General features: G+C 43.7%; 1 protein-coding gene across 1 annotated transcript in view; it reads right to left on the reverse strand.

The window, feature by feature from the left end:
* The window catches only part of sik2a (salt-inducible kinase 2a), a 98866-nt gene extending 74820 nt beyond the window's left edge, over positions 1 to 24046 (reverse strand). The window contains exon 1 of the mRNA XM_055660688.1: positions 23593 to 24046. Within this exon, the coding sequence (XP_055516663.1) occupies positions 23593 to 23727 (135 nt within the window). The 5' untranslated portion in view covers positions 23728 to 24046. The remainder of the gene's footprint in view (positions 1 to 23592) is intronic.
* Positions 24047 to 24661: the final 615 nt, after the last annotated feature.

Here is a 24661-nt window from a genome sequence, read left to right on the forward strand (position 1 = left end):
TCTCCCTCCTCATCACATTGTCCTGCCTTCTGGGGAGGACCTCTGACACCTGTACTAAACAAAAATATATCTATCTCTGCCTTAAAAATATCAATTGACGGCCTCCACAGCCGTCTGTGGCAATGAATTCCACAGATTCACCATTCTCTGACGAAATAAATTCCTCCTCAGAAAGATGAATGTGTTTCGGAGAACTCTTTCTGGTTTAATAGTCACTTCATACGTCAGCACTGCTACTTATGTAAGTTAAATACATCCTGTATAGAAGCTTCATTGTCAAAGTGAAAACAAAGATTTACATTTTATATAAAATATATAATGAACCCTTTCATGAACCCATGATGTCTGAAAGCACTTTAAGATAATGAAGTACTTTTGAAATGCAATAATTGCAATATTGGAACCAGACAGCCAATTTGTTAATAGCAAACTCTTCCAGCCAACAGTGTGATAATGATCACGTAATCTGTTGGTTAAAGATAAATATTGGCTGTGAGTCACTAGGCACAAGTCCTTGTCCCCTGCTCTTCCTCAGGATAGCACCACATGCCCAGTGTAGAGAAGTAGACTTTCATTCTACAACTGATTCAAATAACAGCACTTCCAATCGTTCAATATGTTTACGGTGCTGGAGCTAATGAAACAGCTTCGCTGAGATGTCAATGTGGGAATTGGTCCTGTGACCATTGCCTCTGAAGATTTTTTTGAAGATCGACACAAAATGCTGGAGCAACTCAGCGGGACAGGCAGTGCCTCTATAGAAGGAATGGGTGACGTTTCGGGTCGAGACCCTTCTCCTGAAGAAGTCTGGTCCCATCCCAAAACGTCACCCATTCCTTCTATCCAGAGGTGCTGCATGTCCCGCTGAGTTGATCCAGCATTTTGTGCCTATCTTCGGTGTAAACCAACATCTGCAGTTTCTTCCTACATGGAGGTTTTTTTGGGTGTTTGTCTGCTTTCCAGCAAAGAAGGTGATGCTTTGTTGAAGGTTCCAGATGAAGCATATCGCAAGGCCAAACCAGAGTCTCATTCCAATCCAACTTTGTGTGTTTATAAGTAAAAATGAGGTAACATTCTCATATTTTAGTACTGTCCATTTAAATTTGAGCTATTTTAAATCTAAAACATAAATCTTCCAATCATGTACAATCTCCACCATTGAACATACCATTTTGGATATTTATGAAACCTTTTTTTAGAATCCTGTGTTATAGAAGTCTAAAAAAACACTGATTTCACAACTTTTCACTGGGAAAAGTAGTTCGGATTTTTGGTGAAACCTCGTGCTTTGAATATATGACCCGAGTGTGTTGTTTTTTAAGTAGCTGGACAATAGAAATGTTAGGGCAGTGAGGGCAGCATTAATGTACTGGTATATGTGAATAACTAAAGTGTACCACAATTTATCTAAGAATGAGGCAAAATGTTTATTTGAACGAATTGAGTAACTGCCCTTGAATGGATTCTTGTGGTTTTGGTTAGAGCTTGTTGTAGTAGATCAGGCTTTCAGCTGAGGCCTTGGGATTAACCCAAGCAGTAACTCATGCCTCTTTCTGTTCATTATTATTTCCCACAGTTGCTGAGGTTCACTGCCAGATGTACTGAGCTCGAGTTTTACTGATGTCAAGTGATTCCATTAAACATATATTCATTTACAGATTGGTAACTCAAGAAATTCAGAGTGAACCACGTTGGTGGTCTGGAATGGTTAGTCAGGATAAGGACAGGGAAGGTCTCCTTCTCTGTACAGCACACAAACAGGCCCTCAAGCTTATGACGTTCGTATCAACCAGAAACCAATTTAAATTGTACATCTGCCTGCATTCAGTTTATATTCCGCCACTCCCTTCATATTCATGTCTGTCTAAATGCCTCTTAAACATTGTTATTGTATCTGCTTACAGCATGCTATGTGGCAATGTGTTCCAGGAACACACTCCACTGTGTAAAAATAAAACTTGTCTTGTAATTCTTTCCCCTCTCACCTCAAAGCTATGTCCATTAGTATTTAACATTTTCATCCTGGGCGAGAGGCTCTGATTATCTACCTTATCTATGCCTCTCATCAGTTAATATACTTCAATCAAGTCACTCTGACGCTCTAGATTTTGGTTTATTTTTGTCACGTGTATCACGTGTATTTTATCACGTGTACAGTGAAAAGCTTTGTTTTGCATGCCTTTCAATCTGATCACACAATACGACACATAAATACAATCGCCAAACAAAAGCTTTTATTGTAACTCCATACATGTGACAATAATAAATTAAACTAAACTCAAGTACAATAGATAGGGCAAAGGGGAAGATACAGAGTGCAGAATATAGTTCTCAGTATTGCAGTACACCAGTTTCATAAACCAAATCCAATGTCCTCAATGGGGTAGAGGTGAATCGAACTACCCTAGCTTAAGGAAGGACTGTTCAGAAACCTGATTACAGAGGGGAAGAAGCTGTTCCTGAGTCTGGTGGTGCATGCTTTCAAGCTTTTGTACCTACTGCTGGATGAGAGTGAGAAGAAGGAAGTATCAGGGTAGACCGTTCTTTTGATTATGTTGGCTGCTTTTCCGAGGCAAATGTAGAGAGTCAATGGTGGGGAGTCTGGTATGTGTGACTGACATCCACTGCAATCCAATTCAAGTTTGTCCACATCTCCTTATAGTTAATATCCTGTATTCCAGGCAGCATTCTAGTAAACCTCTTCTACACCCTCTCGCAAGCCTCTACTTCCTTCCTGCAATGGGGGGACTTTAATTATACACATTTAAAATGTCAAATGTGGTCTAACTAATGTTTTATACAACAGGAACATGACTTCTCAACTTTTATAGTCCACACCTGACCTTATGAATGTAAATATGCAGTCTGCATACCACACAAACTAGTTATGTTGCAGTCATAGAGATAGAAACAGGAAAAATACTATGTATTTACCCAATCTATTAATCTTATGATTTTGTGCACCTCAATAAGATCAGCCCTCATCTTCCTTTGCTCCAAAGAATAAAGCCCCAGCCTGCTCAACCTCTCCCTGCAGCGCAGGCCGCCGAGTCCTGGCAACATCCTCATAAATCTTCTCTGCACCCTTTCCTATAACAGGGTGACCAAAACTGAACATAATACTCCAAATGTGGCCTCACCAATGTCTTGCACAACTGTAATAAGACCTCCCAACTGCTATACTCAATACTATGACTGACGAAGGCCAATGTGCTGAAAATGAACCATGCGAGTTCATATTCAGCTAAAGTCTTATCCATTATGTTAACGCCTTTAACATCTGCAGTAAGATGCTGCAAATGCTTTACCAATCGGTGGCAGCCAGTCTCATCTTCTTTGCTGTTATGTGCTGAGGGAGCAGGGCGAAGGCCACGGATGGTAACAGGATTTACAAACTATTCAGAAAGGCTGGCTCTGTCCTGGAGGCAGAGTTGGATTCATGGGAGGTGGTCTTGAAACGGAGGATGCTCCTCAAACTGCGGAGCATCTCGGACAATACAGCTCACCCCCTCCAAGACACACTGATCAACCGAGGAGTACCTCCACCAAGATGCAGTACCGAGCGCCACAGGAGATCCCTTTTCCCAGTGGCTATCAAACTGTACAACACTTGCCCCTTCTATTGTGGGGTGGACTGATTTCCGTTCCCCTTCCCCCCCCCAATCTTTGCACATCCTCAATTCTTTCCACTCGTCACTTTAACTTCATATTTCATGTATCTTGTGTTTTATGACTGCTGGCAGATCAACTTCCCTCCTGAGATAAATAAAGTTCCATCACAGGGGTTCCCAACATTTTATGTCCCATTTACCCCTGGCAACTTTTCGAAAGTAAATTTACTCCCATTCTGTTTTGTTCAGTAATTTGAGTTTACACTTCTCCCATAATAAAGTAACTGACAAAGGGGACATTTTATAATACTGTTTTTAACAAATCCAGAATCAACAAATTTACCCCGAGTAGGCAAAATTACCCCCTGGGTGGGGGTAAATTTACCTCAGGTTGGGAACTCTTGTTCTATCGTATTATGCTTCATACAAACCATCTCCCATAAATTTCCATTCTTTCGCCCTCGTATGTTTATCCAACTTAGCTTAACTGCATCAATTCCAGAGCATTGAAATCTTATAATTGTGTTGCAACAAAGAAATTAAAGTAATTTGCATTGTATTGCTTCTTTGCTGGTGACTCTTTTGCTAAACCTGTGGTAATTCAACATTTATCAGAAATATTTCATGGTGTTACTTCAATACCCTGTACAGGAAGTATTCCATTATGAACTAAATAGGATTAGATGAAGTAGAGCCTTTAGCAGAGCTCTGGAGTGTTTTGTAAAACAGAGACTTTGTGGTACAAGGGACTGGGCAGAGTCCAAACTCTCCTCAGTTTTTCATGTTCTTGAACAGAGCAATTGTCAAACCTGGATGCTTTTTACACTGCATGTAGAAATTAGTACTAGTCATTGGGGACATGCCAAATTTCCTTAGTCATCTGAGGAAGTAGATGTATTGATGCGCATTCTTGGCTCTATTGTCAATGTGGAACACATCAAATTGTTGTTGACATTTACATCTAGGAACTGGAAGCTCTCGACCATCTGCACTTCAACGCCATTCATACAGATTGGAGTGCATATGCTACCCACTTCCTGAAATCAATGACCAGCTACTTCATTTTGCTGACATTGAGGTTGCTGTCTTGGCATCACATTATTAAGCTCTCTCTCGCCTTCCTGTACTCTGTCTTGTTATTGTTCAAGATCCAGCCCATTATTGTAGTGGTATCTGCAAATGTGTAATGGAATTAGAGCAGAATTTGACCGCACAGATGTGTGTATAAAGGAAATATTCTAAGGGGCTAAGTGCGCAACCATCGAAGCAATGCTAATAATAATAATAATAAATTTTATTTATGGGCGCCTTTCAAGAGTCTCAAGGACACCTTACAAAAATTTAGCAGGTAGTGGAAAAACATGTAAGGAGAATGAAATAAATAGTAGAGACATGACTAGTACACAAAGAGAAGACAGAATACAATTCAAAACACAATATGAGGCAATTAATGCACAGATGAAAAGGGAGGGGGACGTGGGGCTAAGGATAGGCAGAGGTGAAGAGATGGGTCTTGAGGCGGGACTGGAAGATGGTGAGGGACACGGAATTGCGGATCAGTTGGGGAGGGGGGGGAGTTCCAGAGCCTGGGAGCTGCCCTGGAGAAGGCTCTGGCCCCAAAACTGCAGAGGTTGGATTTGTGGATGGAGAGGAGACCGGCTGATGTGGATCTGAGGGACCGTGGGGGTTGGTAGGGGGAGAGGAGGTCAGTGAGATATGGGGGGGGGGGGGGGGGGGGGGGGGGGGGGCAGATGGTGGAGGGCTTTGTAGGTGAGGATCAGGATTTTGTAGGTGATCCGGTGGGAGATGGGAAGCCAGTGAAGTTGTTTGAGGACTGGAGTGGTGTGATGCCAGGATTTGGTGTGGGTGATGAATCGGGCGGCTGCGTTCTGGACCAGTTGGAGTCGGTTGATGTAGGTGGAGCTGATGCCAAGGAGAAGTGAGTTGCAATAGTCCAGTCGGGAGGAGATGAAGGCATGGATGAGTCTTTCAGCAGCGGGAGGTGTGAGAGAGGGTCTGAGTTTGGCGATGTTGCAGAGATGAAAGAAGGAGGTTTTAATGACATGGCGGATGCGAGGCTCAAGGGAGAGGGTGGAATCAAAGATCACGCCAAGGTTGCGGGCCTTGGGAGATCGGGAGACAGTGGTGCCGTCGATGGTGAGAGTGGGGTTATTGATTTTGCTGGCATCTAGCAGAGGAATCCTGTCAGTTCCATTCTCCAGTCTTGCAAATACCTTTTCTCTCAAATACCCTTAAAATTATTATGTTGGCTGCTTTTGGCTTCTTGTTGGAATAGAACCTAGAGCGATTTTTCAATTAAATTGTATTGCAAAATGAATACATCATGAGTGTAATGAGGTCTCCAGGGTGAAGGAAGACATGCCAAATGTCACTGATTAGCACAAACAACCATTTCATATCACATTTAAAAAATGCATCCAGTATTGTTTTAAATTGCGCACCACTTTAAAAAAATAATCATTTTTTAAACTTCTAAACACATATTCAATGCACCATGCCTGGTGTTCAGTCATCAATACATCAGTCAGGTAATTGAGCATAGAAGTTGGGATGTTTTGATACAGATGTACAAGATCTTAAGATCACACTTGGGAGTATTGTGTTCAGTTATGGTCACCTTGAAATAGGAAATATGCCATTAAACTAGAAAGAGTGCAGAGCAGAATTACGAGGATATTGCCAGGACCTGAGGGCTTGAACTACAAGGAGAGGCTAAACCTGTATTCATAGTCATACAGCACGAAAACAACAGCCCGACTTCCCCATGCCGACCATGAAGCCCTATCTACACTAGACCCATCAATCAGCCTTTGGCCCATATCACTCTTTTCCTTTCCTATCCATGCACCTGTTCAAATGTCTTTCAAATGTTGTTATACCACCTGCCTCAACTACCTCCTCTGGCAGCTCATTCCATATACACACCACTGTCTGTGTGAAAAAGTTGCCCCTCAGGTTCCTATTATATCTTTCCCCTCTGCCCAATGTCCTATGCTTCTTGCTTCCCCTGCTCAGGGTAAAAGGCTGCATTTACCAGATCAATTTTCATCAAGATCTTATACACCTCTCAGGCTCATGCGCAGCAAGGAACAAAGTCCGCGCATGCTCAGCCTCTGCCTTCAACTCAAGCACGAGTCCTGGCAACACCGCCAAAAATCTTTTCTGCACTCTTTCCAGCTTAACAACATCCTTCCTATAGCAAAGTGACAAAAACTGAATGCGGCCAAATGTGGCTTTACCAACGTCTTGTACATAACTGTAACATAACAACGTCATCCATTCCTTCTCTCCAAAAATGCTGCCTGTCCCGCTCAGTTACTCCAGCTTTTTGTGTCTAACCCCAATTTATATCCTCAATACCCTGAATGATACAGGCCAATGAATTGAATGCCTTCATGACAACCATATCTACCTGTGATAGAGGCCTGGATAGAGTGGATGGGAAGAAGATATTTCCAGGGAGCAAGGAAGGACTGTCGGATTGAATTGAACTTATTTCTATGCGAAAGGCCTGACAGGTAGAGTGGATGCTCAGGGAATTCTCTCCACACTCCACATTCTCTCACCCCAGCAGCCTCCGCATCCAACACATTATCCCCCGACATTCCCGTCAACTCCAAACTAAACACATCTTCCCCTCTACACCCCTTTTAACCTTCAGCAGAAAAACCGCTCTGTTCACAATTCCTTGGTTCACTCATCCCTTCCCACCCAGCCTCCCCAGGTACGTTCTCCTGCAACCATAGGAGATGTTCGTTGTTTTGCATCCAACACATTATCTAAACACATCTTGAAGATGTAACACCTGCCTTATCCTTCCTCACTCATTCCAACCAGGGACCCCAACAATCCTTCTGGTTAGTCCGAGGTTCATATGTAACTCCTCTAACCTCATCTACTGCATCCGATGTTCCTGATGTGGGCTCCTGTACATGGACGAGACTAAACGTAGATTTGGTGACCGTTTCACTGAACACCTGTGCTTGGTTCGCCTAGACCTACAGGATTTCCCAGTTGCCAGCCATTTCAACTCCCCTTCCAATTCCCATACTGACCTTTCTGTCCTTGGACTCCTCTATTGCCAGAGTGAGGCCACAAGCAAATTGGAGGAACAGCACCGCATATTTTGCTTGGGTGGCTTACAACCCAATTGATCACTGAATTCTGTAATTTTAAGTCACTTCATACTCCCTTCCCCTCCCCCTCTCTCCTTGCCCCATTTCTCCTCCCTAGTTGTTTTACCAGTTCCATAATTCTCCTCATTGTTTCTCTTGAGATCACACCTTCCCGAGCCAACAATGGACCTACCAGGCACCGGCCTGCCTGAGGCCATTTGTGGCTGGCCCTGATAGGTTTCTCACCTTCTGCTCTTCACCTTCCCCTCCCATCCCCTACTTTCAGTCGGAAGAAGAGTTCCGACCCGAAATGTCACCCATTCTTTATCTCCAGAGATCCTGCCTGACCCACTGAATTACTCCTGCACCTTTCCTAGCTATGTACCTGTCCAAGTATCTTTTAAATGCTGTTATAATGTCTGCCTCAATTACCTCCTCTGGCAGCTCATTCCATATTCCCACCACCCTCTTAGTTATCGACATATTTTTATGGGCCTGTTAAGCCCCAGGAAGAAAAAATATCCCTCATCTGTTGTCAGTACAGATGACAATTAAGCACTCTTGACTCAACTCGACTTTTAACACAGTGGACAATAATATTCAGTGCACTACCACTAAATCAACATGAGCCATGCTGGGGACGTTAATAATCAGTGCAAGTGTAGCTCCATTCAATAATACAGGAGACAGAAATAATCAGCGCACATGGATTTTGGAAAATATACCCAAGAAAACACAAAGCTATTTCATGGTTCTTTGTTGAGAGCGAGAGAGAGCGAGAGCGAGAGAGAGAGAGAGAAAGTGAGAGAGAGAGAGTTTTATTGTCATATGTTCCAGATAGAACAATGAAATTCTTACTTGCAACAGCACAACAGAATATGTACACATGGTACATTGTAAACAATATAATAAACACAAAAAAAAATCAGTGTGTGCATTAATTGAAAAATATTTAATAATAAAATGTTCTGTAATAACAGCATTACTACTGCATTCACAGGCATCAATAAGAAATGTCAGTATGCAGTTTGTTACACAATACACTTAGCTTTGTGGTCAGAGTATATTTATTTTAGCTTAACACCGTCAAACAGCATTTGTGGAGGGAATAGATAGGCAACATATTTCAGACTTTAGACAAAAGAAGGCTCCCAGCCAGAAACGCCGCCTGTCCATTCCCTTCACAGATGCTGCCTGACCGATTGAGTTCCTCCAGCACTTTGCGTTTTCCTCAAGATTCCAGCATCTACGGTTCCTTACTATTCTTAGCTTGTTCCCTGTGGATGGTTACATTGTTCACAAAAACAAGATAAAAAGAGTATTTAATTTGCATTGATTTTGTCAGGTATCCCAATGTATCATAAAAATCACCAACTTTGAAGTGCTGTCAATGATAAAGCTGCCAGTTAGTTAGTAACACACAATCCCACAAAGGGATAAGTCATTAGATAATGCAGAATGGAGTACTTTATTGTCACATGTTACAAGGCACAGTGAAATTCTTTGCTTGCATGTAAATGGCAGCCACCTTCTGCGCCAACAAAGTTACAAAGTACGCCATCTTCTCCTTTGTTCTCCGCCCCCTTCCCTGCTCCGGGACCCCCTTTTGTTTTCCCACTCCCCCTCCCTCACGCTCCCCACACACTGGGTCCTCCATTGTCCATTGTTGTTCCACCTCCAACACGTGTGAGTCTTTACCAGAAACGTCACCTATCCATGTGCTTCAGAGTTGCTACCTGACCCACTGCGTTACTCCAACACTTTGTGTCTCTTTTGTAAACCGGCACCTGCAGTTTACATGCGTCTCCAATTCAGGTTTCTACCATTGAGTTCAAAATGCTTTCGGAGAACAATGCACTTTTGGGTGTGTTGCAGAAGTGACAAACGTTATTTTGATAGTAGTTGATTGTTCTTGAAATGGAAAACCACATTGGTTAATGATCATCTCGAGTCTCCTTTTACGCAGACGGTACTCATTTAGATAAAGTGACGGTGATGCAAATAGAAGGTCATGATTATGCAATACAAATCCAGGAATCAGCCTACTGACTAACATACAAATGGGAATGCTCTTTACCAAGTCAATCATTAGTTCAGCTGGTCATATCAGACGCTAAACTATTGGGTGAATTTAATATATTACCAAGTGTTTGTGACATTAGCCACGGAAATACATCAGTATTCTACTCCATAACTTGGAGAGCATTATGCCATAAAATGCATATCATCTTTCTAATAGTCAGGTTAATTCCCACAGTTAATTGCCAACTCAGAGACATGTTGATCATTTTGTATGACTTCATCCTCACGCAGAGGCTTATTGATGAACCATCCAGGGAGGTGGCGATTGGACCAAATTTGGCAAGTGAGATTACTGGTACATGGGTGGAGGTAGGTAGGGGAGGGCTTTATTGGCACGTGGGGGGAGTAAGTGACAAAGGCTAGAGGTGAAAAGGAGACAAAAGCTTGTAAGAAAAGGAGAGTAGAGGAGGAGTGAAATGTAAAGCCAGAGGGGGGGGTATGGGTGGAAGTGAACAGGAGGGAGGGAATATAAGGGGGATTAAAGGGAAATGGGCGAGTCAGGAATGGGAGATGAGTGTACAAAGGGGAAATTATCAAGCTGACAAGGTGGGTGGGAAAGGGGGGGGGGCACGGGGAAGGGATAGGATTGTGAGCTGCCATTCCATCAAATAAGAGTCAATCATTCATTGAATTAAGCCCTGGCGTGAAGTACTGAATTCACAGAGCCCATGTACAGGCTCATTTGGAAACTAATCTCACAACTCTTGGGCAACTGCACAATCACTCACTGAGGACATAAAGCAAGATCCCTCAAGTCAGTTCTTGGTCGGTATACTGAAGTAAACCCTAGCTAACCATAACAATTCTGTCCATTAGGTCAATTGTAAGCAATTGCGAGTACAAGCAGATTATGATGCAACGATGAAGTGGCAAGGCACGGCTTGGCCATAAAGGCTTCTAAGACTTTATTGATGATACAAAACATCAACCACTAAACTGATTTTTGAACGAAATTGAAAGGATATAGTACTGAATTAACAAACTTGATGGTAAAAATCATGGGGTTTCTAATTTCTTTACCACACCTACAGGAGAAACATGAACAATTATACAATGAAAATTCCTTTATTTTCGCCTCTCCTTGGCTTCCGGGCAGGCAAGAGGTGGGCTCAGCCTATCTGGCTTTTCCTTATAGCTCAAATCTTTCTGATAACACCCTTATATATAGATCGTTTCTGCACCCTTTCCAAATTAACATCCTTCCTTCAGCAGGGCAACCAGAACTACACAATACTCCAAATGGGCCTCCTTACTAATATTTTGCACAATTGTAGCATGACAACCCGACTCCTGCATTCAATACCCTGACTATTGAAGGCAAGCATGCCCACCCCTGTCATCATTCTCATGGATGTATGCACATTCACCTCATGGTCTCTCTGTTTTACACCACTCCACAGGCCCCAACACTTTTGGTGCAGGTCCTGCCCTGGTTTTACTTACCTAAATTCAACGCCTTGTATTTAACAAAGAGGGACGGGGCGTTAAAAAATATTGCATTTGGTACCAAAAGCATTCTTGCCTAAATTTAATTAGAGTCATTTGGCATGAAAACAGGTCTTCGGCCCAACTCGTCCATGCTGACCAAGATGCCCCATCTAAGCAAGTCCCACTTGCCCGCATTTGGTCCATATTCCTTTAAACCGTTTCAATCAATCTATCTGCATAAGCATCTTTTAAATGTTGTACCTGCCTCAACTACCTCCTCTAGCAGCTCATTCCACCACCATCCGAGTGAAAAAACTGCCCCTCGGATTCCTATTAAATCTTTCATCTCTCTCGTTAAACCTATGTCCTCTGGTTCTTCATTCCCTTACCCTGGGTAAATGACTCTTCATTCAACCTATCTATTCCCATCATGATTTTATACACCCCTATAAGATCACCCATCAGCATCCAGCACTCCAAGGAAAAATCTTCTAGCCTGACCAACCTCTCCTTATAGCTCAGGCCCTCGAGTCCTGGCATCTTCCTCGTAAATCTTTTCTGCACTCTTTCCAGTTTAATGACATTGAAATATAAAATATGAATTTTCCAATTCATACATAAGGTGCTTTTATCCTTACAGTCCAACTATCATGGAGGTACTCATCATACTGCTCTATCCACACATTAAAATATAAAACAAAATTTTGTTTTGTTTGATAGAAAATAAAGTTCTATTCCACCTTTGGGTGCAGTAATCAAACCTAGCATATTATTTATTTTAGTTCCAGTCTGTACAAAGGCATTATTATAAAAGCCACTAAGTTCTATTCTGTGGCCCCATATATTCACCAGCTTCAAAACTTTATTAAGATACCTACGTTACTCAGTGAAACATAATACTATCTTCAGAAATCAAGATTTGGGCACACGTGGTGATCTTCAACTATATTTGGTTGAACACATGCCAACTATGCAACTTTATTCCAATATTTTATGAGCCTTTCTTAATCTTTACTTAAGATAACAGACTGAGGTTCTGAAGGAGGGAGAGCAAGTGGAGACTTCAAAAAGATCCTTCAGTAAGATAAGTGCATGGACCATAAAGGAGAATGAACTGTGTGAATTATAGATAATACTGAAATTAGCTTCCCTCTCTGCCCCAGGCAGTTTGGAAATAGTAAGCTACATTTATGTTCTTGCAAAAAAGACATTTCTCACATCGGCTGCCTGCACCTTTGGTGCATTATACTTTGTAGGTCTTAAATGAAGACAGCCAAATGCAGCCAATCAGGGTAGCTGCAACAGTCTAGACCAATCAAAGCCGTGGAATTGTGGTGTACATAAATGGGCCCTTAGGCACATCAACCGTGTATATGCAGTGAATGGAGGGATATGGATTATGTGCAGGCAGATATGGGTTGGTCTTGGCATCATGTTTGGCACAAACATAGTAGACCAAAGAGCCCGTTTTTGTGCTGAACTGTTTCATGTTCTAAGTTCTTCCGCTGCGTTCACTGGACTCCATCTACACTTCATGCTGTCTTGGGAAAGTAGCCAAAATAATCAAGGACCACTCCCATCCTCGTCACTCTCTCTTCTCTCCCAGTCAGAATATACAAAAGGTTAAAAGGAGGTACCACCAGATTCGAGAACATCTTCGTCCTCACTATTAGATTATTGAATGGACGTCTCACATCTTCACTATCTCATTGTGGCCCTTGCACATGTTTTAACTGCACTTTCTTTGCAGTTGTAATACTATATTCTGCACTCTGTTTCTTTTTCTTTTCAGTGTTACCTTGATGTACTGGTGTATGGTATGATCTGCCTGGATAGATGCCAAACAATGTTTTTCACTGTATCTCAACACACGTGACAATAATTACCCAATACGAAGACATATTGTTCAAAGGATGAGATCCTTAGTGCAAATTATATCTTCAGATTTCAAAACAGGATAGGGTTACCATAGTGTTACCTTTGTAACTTATTCCTGCCCATTCACCACGCATTGCAACAGAGCCAACAGTATTGTTCAATAAAGCAATGCAGCCAGTATTAGTTTATATCAGGATGAGGTGCTGCATTTTGTTCCAGCAGCCAAGTGAACACAGTAGGCAACTGAGCTACAGACCAGATCTGATTCCTAGTTTGTACCAATTGAGAGCTGACCTATGACATGGCACAGGTAGTGATGGCCTAATTGGTGTGGTATCTGGAAGTGGGGAGGAAGATTATGAAGATAACTTGATGCTGGCATTAGTAGTGATCTTTTAAGAATCACTAGAATCAGGTGTGGTCCCAGAGAACTGGAAAATTACAATTGTTACTCCACTGTTCAAAAAGGAAGCGGGACAAAAGAGCGGCACTTCAATGGTTGGTCAGATTTTAGAGTCCATTATTAAGGATGACGTTTCTGAGTACTTAGAAGCACATGATAAAATAGGCCGGTCAGCGTCCTTTTAGATCTTGCCTGACAAATTTGTTGGAACTCTTGATGGAAAAAATAGCAGCATAGACAAAGGGGAGTCAGTGAATGTTACCAAAGATAGACACAATGCTGGAGTAACTCAGCAGGTAGCATCTCTGGAGAAAAGGGATGGGTCCATGTTTCAGGTTGGGACCCTTGTTCACTTGAATTTTCAGCAGACCTTTGATAAGGTGCCAAACAAAAGACTGGTAAACAGGATGAAAGCCCATGGTATTATAAGGAAGGTACTAGCATGGATAGAAGATTGGCTGAATGGCAGAAGGCAAGGAGTGGGAATAAAGGGGGCTTTTTCTGGTTGGCTGCCAGAGACTAATGGTGTTCTGCACACGTCGGTGTTGAGCCCGCAACTTTTCAAATTGTATAATAATGATTTAAAATTGATGGCTTTGTGGCTAAGTTTGTGGATGATATGAAGATAATTGGAGGGGCAGGTAGTGTAGAGGAAGCAGGGAGTCCGAAGAAGGACTTGGAGAAGTTGGAAGAATGGGCAAAGAAATTGCAATGGAATACAGGGTAGGAAAGTGTGTGGTCATGCACTTTGGTAATACGAATAAAGGCATAAACTATTTTCTAAATATTAAGAGGATTCAGAAATCAGAAATGCAAAGGGCTTTGAGAGTGCTGGTGCAGGATTCTTAAACGGTTATTTTGCAAGTTGAATCAATTGTGAGGAAGGCAGATGCAATGTTAGCATTCATTTTCTGTGGACTAGAATATAAAAGCAGGGATGTAGTATTGATAAGGCACTGGTCAGACCGCCTTTGGAGTATTGCGAGCAGTTTTGGGCCCTGTTTATGAGGAGGGATGCGTTAGTGCTGGAGAGGGGCCAGATGTGGTTTACAGGAATTATCAGGTTAACATATGATGAGCTTTTGATGGTCCTAGACCTGTAGTTGCTGGAGTTTAGAAGGATGAGATATCCTCCTGGTCTCAGAGGCAACCAAAAACATTGTCTTGTTGCAACTGACAGTGCCGTGGGAGGACCGTCTGGAGGAGGCCCACGAGAGGAAGATGGCCAAGTATGAAGAGCTGGTCATAGACTGCTGTAAGCAGGGCTGGAAGTCAAGGTGTATGCCCATCGAGGTTGGCTGCAGAGGTTTTGCAGGGCAATCGCTCTACAAAGCCTTCAGTGCACTGGGCATCAACGGAGTGGTGAGGAGAAGGGCCATCAAGAACACCACGGAGGCAGCGGAGAAGGCCTCGAGATGACTCTGGATCAGGAGAGAAGGTCCATGGGGAGGAGCGAATGCCACCTGAACACAAGTCGTGGTCTGATCAACCACGGCTGGGTCGCCTGGGTGAGGGTGTCTGATGTTGAAAGACCCGAAACATCCAATGACCCCAGGTTACATCACTGATGATGTGTTCAGGAGCACCTATAGATGTATTTGTATCAATTGATGGTCCTAGGCCTGTAGTTGCTGGAGTTTAGAAGGATGAGTGGGAACTTTATAAAAAACACTGAATAGTGAAAGGCCTAGAGTGAATATTTCCAGTAATATGAGAGTGTAGGATCAGAAGGCACAGCCTCAGAATCAATGGACATATCTTTAGAAATGAGATGATGAGGAATTTTTTTAGTAAGAGAATGTGGAATATATTGCTAGACAGCTGTAGAGGTCGTCATTGGATATTTTATAAAGCGGAGATTGACAGATTCTTAGATAGACACAAAATGCTGGAATAACTCAGCGGGACAGGCAGCTTCTCTGGAGAGAAGAATTGGGTGACGTTTCAGGTCGAGACCCTTGTTAGGTCTCAATCCAAAACGTCACCCATTCCTTTCCTCCAGAGATGCTCCCTGTCCTGCTGAGTTACTCCAGCTTTTTGTGTCTATCTTTGGTTTAAACCAGCATCTGCAGTTACTTCTAACACATCTGCAGTTCCTTCCTTAACAGATTCTTGATTAGTAAGAACTTACAAAATACCATATTGGTTTAAGCCTGAGGTCTTTCACTGATGCTGACCATCCCACCACACATCCCTTCATTTTTTTCACGGTTTACTCCGTTTTTAGAAGAACATCGAAAGACTAGTTCTAATTAAATGTATTTTAAAAACAAAATTGGCACAGATGGCCTCTGAAAAATTAAGCCACTCTTAAATGTATGATGTTAAAGTATATGTGCATATTTCAAATCAGATTAAGCACCAGCTAAAACACGTAACTAAATCAATATATAAACGAAATCAATGAACGATGAACAAACTGCCTAATCTCTAAATCACTGTTCCAGGCACAACGCTCACTAATCAGTACTGAGAGCGACATTTAATTCAGTAACACGTTATTTTTCAAACGGCCTATTTGTTAATGCATAAAACTATATTCAAAGTCGATCTTGCCGGCTGCTTGATCCTGGTGTGCTGCAAGCTTGGGTTGTTAGTGGACACATTTTAAACAATTTGTCATCCTCTGTCATGAGTTCGCCACGTGACGGAACTGACTTTTTTACTTGAACTTTTAACCCGTGCAAACATAAAATGATGAAAAACAAGAGCCTTATTGGAACAGAAGCATATTCCTCCCCTGTGCCGACTGGCGAATTGCGCGCAGGACGCGGGATTCGGAACAGATTTTGTAGCAAAGATTCAATGGCACCGTCTGATTGATACATTTCAACGTAGCAGCAGGGTAATATTTTGGAAATAGTTCAAAGAGCTTTATAGACATAGAGACACAGCATCACGCATCTATAATTTCATGAATTTGCAAAATGTTGGTGTAATGTCTTGTATTAATCATGTACCTTCCATTGGATCTACAAAACATCCTAACAGAATTTTAAAGTGCCATGTTCTAAATTTATAGGCAAACTTATTTCTACTGGGTTATGACGACGACAAAAGCAATTATTTCGATTTTAACTCTACAAATAGTTTCAACCGACTATTTATATAACCAGCCGGGACATCCGGCGGTTGGACCTTGGGGCAGACGGATGTGTACTATTGAATTTGCCCCTAATCCTGGGGCCCCCCCCCCCCCCTCCCCACGCCCCCCGGGGCAACACAACAAAAAACGCAATCAATGGAAGAATCTTTTGAGTGCCTTCACTCCCACCTCCAGCCACTTTTCACAGCGGGGACTCGGGCAGCGTTTGAATATGAGAGTCTGCGGGAAGGAGCATTCAGTATTGTTGTTGAGAAGATACAGAAAGGAACAAAGAACTTGGACAATAAGGGACTGTGTATAAAAGATCAGCCTCTACACAAACGTGCAGTGTCCTGTTTCCGATCTCCACTCACCAGCTGATACACTTTAGTGGTGTGGAGTGAGTGGCGCTCCCTTATTCCAAGGTCCAACAGCCCCGCAGTCATTTAGCGCGATATTTAAGGTCATATTTACAAAAAATCAATCACCAGAAGTAGAAAATATTTAAATACAAAAAATATATAAAACCTTTGATTCATCCAAATAAGCTCTCAAAGTCATGCTAAATTACAGTTTTATAATTAAAATTATTTGTGGCTTAACTTCAACAAAAAATATTAAAAGCCAACAATTTCACGGTTTTATTGTTGAAGAGGCTATATGCAGGCCAGAATTTTTTTGGGGGGTGGGGGAGCAGTGGCGCTTTATGCTTTATTTTATTCCCCGAACTCGGGGTCAAATACAAGTACTGACACTGAGATTACCGATACCAAGACTGACAATATTCAAATGAGGCTACAAATGTATGTCCCCCCCCCCCGCCCGGTCTGGTGAGATAAGGAGAAAAGAAGGAGGAATGGGGGAGGGTTGCAAGAAGGATCAAGGCTGGAAGCACAGAAGAGGAATTTGTGCACTACCCCTAGGTTAGCTGTTCTGAGAATGTGGTAGGAGCAGCCTCGGGAGGACGGGAGAGGAAGGATGGAAACTATGAGGAGGCTATTATGAGGGGGAGGAAGCTAAAGGGGTTCAGAAACGAGCGTGAAGAGGAGGGGGGAGAAATAAATTAACATAGAGGGAAGCTTAGAGGGAGAAAGAGCGAGAGAGAGAGCATGGTAGAAGGAAGAGGAAATGAAGGGGAGAGGGAAAGGCCGTAAATTGAATGGAAGGAGAAAAGCTTTGAGGGGATGCTTTGAGTGGGGTGAGGAGAGAAGAGGAAGGAAAGGAGAATTAACGAATGTGGGAGATTGCGAGAAAGAAACGCAGCAGAAAGGGAAATGGAAGCGGTGAGACAGAGGTGGGGGTGGGAATGGGGAAGGAAGGAGAGGATAGATGAGAGGGGGAGGAATAGGGGCAGAGAGGAATAGGAGGGAAAGGGATTATTGGGGTAAGAAGAGAGTGGGATAAGGAAAGAAGAGGGGAAAGGACAGTCATTGAGTCATACAGCACAGGAGCAGCCCAACTTGTCCATGCCGACCAAGATGCACAATCTATGGCAGTCCCATTTGCCTGGGTTTGGCCAATATCCGTCTAAGCCTTTGTAAACTATGTATTGTCCAAATGTCTTATATGTTGTTATAGTACCTACCTGTTTAGTATCTTGCTCACTTCCTCTGGTTCCAGGTATAAATGTCCTTGTTTTTTCCTTGTAGTCCTACCCTTTACCTAGCAACCCTCTAGCTATCAATCTATACACTAAAGGTCTCATCTTGTGTGCGTGAGTGTGCATGTATGTTTTGTATCTTCCTCAAAATGCTATGCGTTAGCGCTTAAAATTTTACATATTCTAACTCACATTTTTCCACTACACGCCGTACTCAGGTTTACTCAAGATTTCAAGCTGCCGAGTGCCACAATGACATCACAATGGGATGTTGCCAACGGTAACTGCAGCTTCTCAGAGAGCCTTATTCCAGGAGCTTCCAGTGATTATGCTATATTTTACGTTTGATAATTAAAGCTTTGAAAATGCCAACTTTAACAAGATTTTTACTCTTAAAATCCTTCCTGCCAGCTTCCAACACACTTCAATACAAAGTTGCAATACAGGAACACTGTGAACTTTTCACCTCAATGGGATATCACAGCAAGTGCTTCAACAGGAGGGGGAGGGCGAATTAGTATTGCAATTGGAACTGCTGCGGCAGGCAGGGGAGTGATGGAATATTTAGTTCGGGAACGGCTTCAGTTGGGAGACCACGCCTCCCATGGGGGCTATGGGTTAGTGGTGTAATGTTGCATTGGGGGACCAGGCCTCCCGTGTGACAGGGACCCAACGGGCGAGTTTTGGAATCTTACGCTGGGGAACGGGTTGCGTTGAGGGACCAGGCCTCCTGTGGGGGCTGTGGGTGAGTGGTGGTTTATTGCGTTGGGGACGGGGCCCAACGAGTCTCACTTGGTCTAGTATATATATATATATATATATAATAACACTTTCGTTTTTTTTTTAGTTCAATGCGCTTAGGACATTTTATTGCTTATTTTAGCCCAACTGATTCCTTGTTTCAATTCTCTCCTGCTTCCCATATTCCTCAAGGGCCCTGTTCAATATTTCCCCTTACATATGTTTTACTAAATTTACAAATCCCATCATCCATATTATTCCTGAGCTTTACAATCCTTTTCTTTACATCTATATGAATATTACATTCCCTTTCACTCTAAGCGATAAAGTCCAAGCCCACCTAACCTCTGCAATAACTCAGATCCCGTAACCTGCCGCTCAATCCGCCAAGGCCATTTGGATCGCCCGGATGCTAACAATTTTAACCCCTCCTCCCTTTCCATACTGACCTGTCTGCCCTGGACCTCCTCCATTGCCAGTGAGAAGCCATGCACAAACTGGAGGAAAATCACCTCATATTCTGCTTGGGTAGCTTACCACCCAGCGGAACATGAACATTGAATCCCCCCCCCCCCCCCCCCCAATAGGTCTGAAGAAGGGTCCCTTCTCCAATACTAATACTTCTGCAATATTGCACCACAACTGTTCAAAAGGGGACACCACCTTGCTGGCTCTCCACTCTGTGATAGAACACATATGTCGGGGTGTTGTTCAGCTACAACATCTCGGCGTTCAATGCCATCATCAACTTGTTATCAAACTCGGGGAACTGCAACTCTGCTCATCCCTATGCAACTTGATCCTCGGCTTCCTCATCGGCAGACCAAATCAATACGAATTGGCAACAACACCTCCTCTTCGATAACCATCAGCACAGGAATTGGAGAATAACAGGTAATAAGTAGTCAAAGTATAGGAAGGAGATTGGAAATCTGATTGAATGATGCCAGAACAACCATCATGTTCTCAATGTCAGCAAGACTAGGGATATATCTGATTGTTGACTTTAGAAGGGAAAAGCCAAGGATCCACAAATTTGTCTTCATCACCAGGTTGGAGAGGCAGCAACGTCAACCATCTCTGAAGATCTCTCCTAGGCCCATCACATTGATGCAAGCAATCCCATCAATGCCTCTACTTCCTTAAAAGATTGAGGAGATTTGGTATGTCGACAAATACTCTCTTGAACTTCTACATGTTCGGTGTGGGGCAGCATGCGGCATGGTTGCGCAGCGTCAGAGACCCGTGTTGGATCCAGACTATGGGTGCTGGCTGTAGGGAGTTTGTATGTTCTCCCCAAGACCCCATGAGTTTTTCTTCAGGATCTTTGGTTTTCTCCCACACTCCAAAGATGTACAGGTTTGTAGGTTGATTGGCTTTGTATGAATGTAAATTGTCCCTAATGGATAGTGTTAATATGTGTGGACTCGGTGGGCCGAAGGGCCTGTTTCCGCACTGTATCTTTAAATTACACTAAAAAGTAGAGAACATGTTGACTGGTTGCATCATGGTCTGGTTCGGCAACTCAAATGCTCAAATGAGATCACATAAAGTGGTAAACATTGCCATGTCCATCACTAGTACTGAACTCCCCATCTTCAGATGGATCTATCAGAGGGGCTGCCTCAAGAAGGCAGCCAACATCATCAAGGACCAACATCGCCCTGGCCATACTCTCATTTCACTCCGACCTTAGAAACATAGAAAATAGGTGCAGGAGTAGGCCATTCGGCCCTTCGAGCCTGCACCGCCATTCAATATGATCATGGCTGATCATCCAACTCAGTATCCTGTACCTGCCTTCTCTCCACACCCCCTGATACCTTTGGCCACAAGGGCCACATCTAACTCCCTCTAGCATGATGAAGAAGGTTGAGAGATCTTAAAGGAGTCTGAAAACTATGACTACAAAATTCAAGAATAGCTTCTTCCCAATAACCATCAGGCTCTTGAAAACTACACAACACACAGACATGAACAATGGACTATCTTCGGTCTACGGACTTTGGGCTATTTATGCACTAGTATTGCTAGTGTTATTTTTTTTGTTTATTATATACTATCTATGAGTATTGTGTTTACAGATCTGTTATGCTTCTGCAAGTAAGAATTGAATTGTTCAGTTGTCGGTGTGCCTTACAATTAAAACACCTTTGACTGTTCCTTATCGCAGTCGCCTGACAATTGCTAGATTTGAGAAGATAGAAAAGTATGCAGTGCCCTGAGCTGCGCATCAACAACCGCACTTTGATGGGATGTTTCCACTCTTACCCTCTTTGAGGACGATGCCGTTCATTTCACTTATAAATACAGAAGAAGCTGGAAATACTCAGCATCTGTGGCTCTTCGTCAGAACTCTCCGATCTGAAATCTTAACCCCGTTTCTCTTTCCACAGAGACTGCCTGACCTGTTGCTGGGTGTTTCCAGCAACTTCTAGTTTTTATTTCATACTTCCAGCAGTTCTAATTTCGGGTTTCATTTGCCGTTCATTTCTGTGGTAACCGGTACATCCCTTTTGATGTATTCCATGTATTTAACCACACCAGGGAGAAGGCAAAACATATCAAAGATCAAGAAAACTCCCAACCGAAATATTAGCCATGTTTCTGCACTAAACTTGTATATTGCACTCAGCAATTTAGCATTAACCCCAGTGTAGAAATTAAAATCGAATCCCCCAGCCTTGGTTCAGACGCCTCTCACATTCTAGCTGGCATTGCTGAAATCGAAATAAAACAAAAATCCTTTCTTTGTTAGAAACAGATATCAGGAACACATTTCCTTTTGCTCCATGTGCACTTGCTTGTCAGTAACTTCATAAGGAAAATATGATAACCTTGTTAATATTCTGGAGTACAACTCTTTAACCGAAAGGGAAGTCAGTCTTGGGGCTGAGTGAGAATAGTGTTACAAAGTTTTTGAAAATCCCAGTAATTTTGAAAGGTGTAATTTTATTTCCCCCAATCAATGATTGGAAACGCTTTACATCTCGATAACCTGCCGAAATATGATGCCTGAAAAGTCCTCTCGTCAAGTAATTGAAATACTCTTCGCGTTATCCTAGCTTTAACGAAACACTAAGGTCTAGGAGAAACTTGTGCCGGTGACATGGGATAACCCTTTAAAAACAAATCTTTTAATTCCTGAACAGCTTCGCAGTGAACCTATTAAATATATTTTTCTTTATAATGCCCTGGGCAAAACGCTTATGCAATTTAAATTCCTACTTCAATCCATTCCGCACCATTTAGTACAAAGGCCAGGTGAAAAAAAAAGATTTTGATAAAACAATTTTACTTTTAAAAGGGGTTTAATTAAAAGCTCAATCCCCAATGTGTCCCACAAGTTTATCCACCTCTTGCTGCTGTAGCAATTTCATTAATGTAACTCCCGATTCCCGATTCCAGCGGAAAATCAATTCAGCCCGCTCATCTAATTACGTGTTTACCTCCCAACCTGCGGTGCAACCATTCCAAAGTTCATTTATGTAATGCTCTAAAGAGTATCAAGGCGTATTTTATTTTTTTTAAGCCATCCCTTTATTTTTTAACTCGCTCGGTTAAACATAATCGAAGGCATTTTCCCCCTCTCTATTAAGGAACCAATTGTCACAAAGAAATCTCGAGTCGTGCTACGCCTGAAAGAGAAATTTGCAACTTGCCTGAAGTGGACCTCACTTCTACAGTGAAATATTTCCACAATGCTTGGAACAATAGGCACTTATTGGATACATTGCCCTAAAGGTGCATGCTTGCCTTTAAAATAATCCTCATGCATTTGTATCTGACGCATTGTTAGAGAAAGAGAACCAGATTATCTCATCACCTATATTACAGAGACGACTTTAGCCTGGCTGTAAAAAAATACGTAACACTTGGTTACATTAAACCCAATCTTAAATACAATGTTTCAAAATTAAATTTAGAAAGTAATATTTTCGCCCCAAAATAAATCACTATTAATATTTTACTGCATTGTCCTTCAAAAGCAAATATCCTTTGGTTAATGAGGTGTCGCGTTCATCACTGAAAGGCTTTTTGAAAGGCACCTTCTATTGCATGTAGATATGCAACCAAAGAATTATAATAATCACAAATAACCGCCGAACATCAGTGTGGATGATAGATAAATAAAGAGACTATATCTCCATTTGACACGTGTAAACGATCCGGGAGTGTTCCTGCTCTCGCATCCACAACACGGACAAGTGTTCCTGACAAACGAGGAGCAGCACCATCTGGTCCTCTCTCCACACCCGCCGCCCGACTCTCCCAAACCCCTCAGCCCGCCCAGCGGAACACAACACAGCTCTGAAGGTAAAACACAAAGGAGTTCCTCACAAACAATTCGGTCCAAGTTATTATTTTTGTGGGGAGAAGGGGGCGACCTGGGGATGTTGAGGAGCACAGTATTTGAAGCCACTCAATCTAAAGAAGGGTCTCGACCCGAAACATCACCCATTCCTTCTCTCCAGAGATGCTACCTGCCTGCCCTGGTCCACTGAGTTAATCCAGCATTTTGTGTCTATCTTCGATGTAAACCAGTGCCTGCTGCTCCTTCCTACACACACACACAATTTGTGCCCACCGTCCAAACAAGGGAGAGGGGAGATGAGTAGTCCACTTACCTCACTCTTGGTGATGCGATGTCGGCCCAGTTTAACGACCGCGAAGTTGCCCTTGCCCAGAGTGCGCTCGATATCGTAGAAGCCAACCCGGACGGGACCGCGGTGTAGTTTGCCCGGACAATCCGCCATGACCATGCTGGGGCCGGGCGAGGAGGCAACTACACGCTGGGAAACAAGTTCATTCCGCCTCTCCCCGGAGGTGAGGGGTGAGGACGGGAGCCGTGGGCCGCGGGAAGCGGGAGTCTGAGCGGGAGGGTCTGGCAGGGAGGGGAGGGGAGGCGAGAGCGCAATCTCACCGGCCTCGGAGACAACAAAAGGGAAATTAAAAAAAAAAAGCTACAAGGTGCCGGCCGTTGCAGGAGGCATCATGTTATCCCGGCTGACGCACATTGACGTGCGAACTGGGGCTGATGTGTGCAGAAGGCGGGCCTGGGCCTGGGCCCGCGCCTCCTGCCAGCCCGGCGCCATGGCAACCCCAGCTCCGCCTGCGTCACAGCGGCCGCCCGCCCAGGGCCGCCAGCGCCAGTCACAGCCACAGAGTAGCCTGAGAGAGGGCAGAGGGGGCAAAGGGTAGGGGCAGGCGGGGGGAGGGGTTAGGCAAGGGCATGGGCTGAAGGGTGGGGCAAGAGCAAGGGTAGGCAGTGAGTGGGCGGGGGGGGGGGAGGGGTAAGGGCAGGCCAGGAGCAAGGGCAGGGGGCATGAGCAGGAGACAAGGGTTGAGGTAGGCGGGGGGGGAGGGGGGAGAGACAGGGACATGAGCAGGGTGTGGGGGCAAGGGCAGGGAGACATGGGGTGGGGGGGGGGGGGGGGGGCAGAGGTAGGTCAGGAAATGGTGAGCAGGAGGCAGGGCAAGGGTAAGTAGGCAGTGGGACAGAGGTGCAAGGCGGAGGAGGGGGGCAGGCAGAGGGAGGGGGGTGCAAGGGTAGGCAGAGGGGAAGGGGCAGATGGTGGGTGGGCGGGCAGGCTGGTATTGGGGGGCAGGGGCAAGAGTAGGTAGAGGGGTGGGAGCAGGTCGGGAGGAGGGAACGGAGGCAGAGTGCCAGATGGGGGTCTGGCCAGCGGGGGGTGG

Source organism: Leucoraja erinacea, chromosome 32 (assembly GCF_028641065.1).
Source record: "Leucoraja erinacea ecotype New England chromosome 32, Leri_hhj_1, whole genome shotgun sequence".
NCBI lineage: Eukaryota > Metazoa > Chordata > Chondrichthyes > Rajiformes > Rajidae > Leucoraja > Leucoraja erinaceus.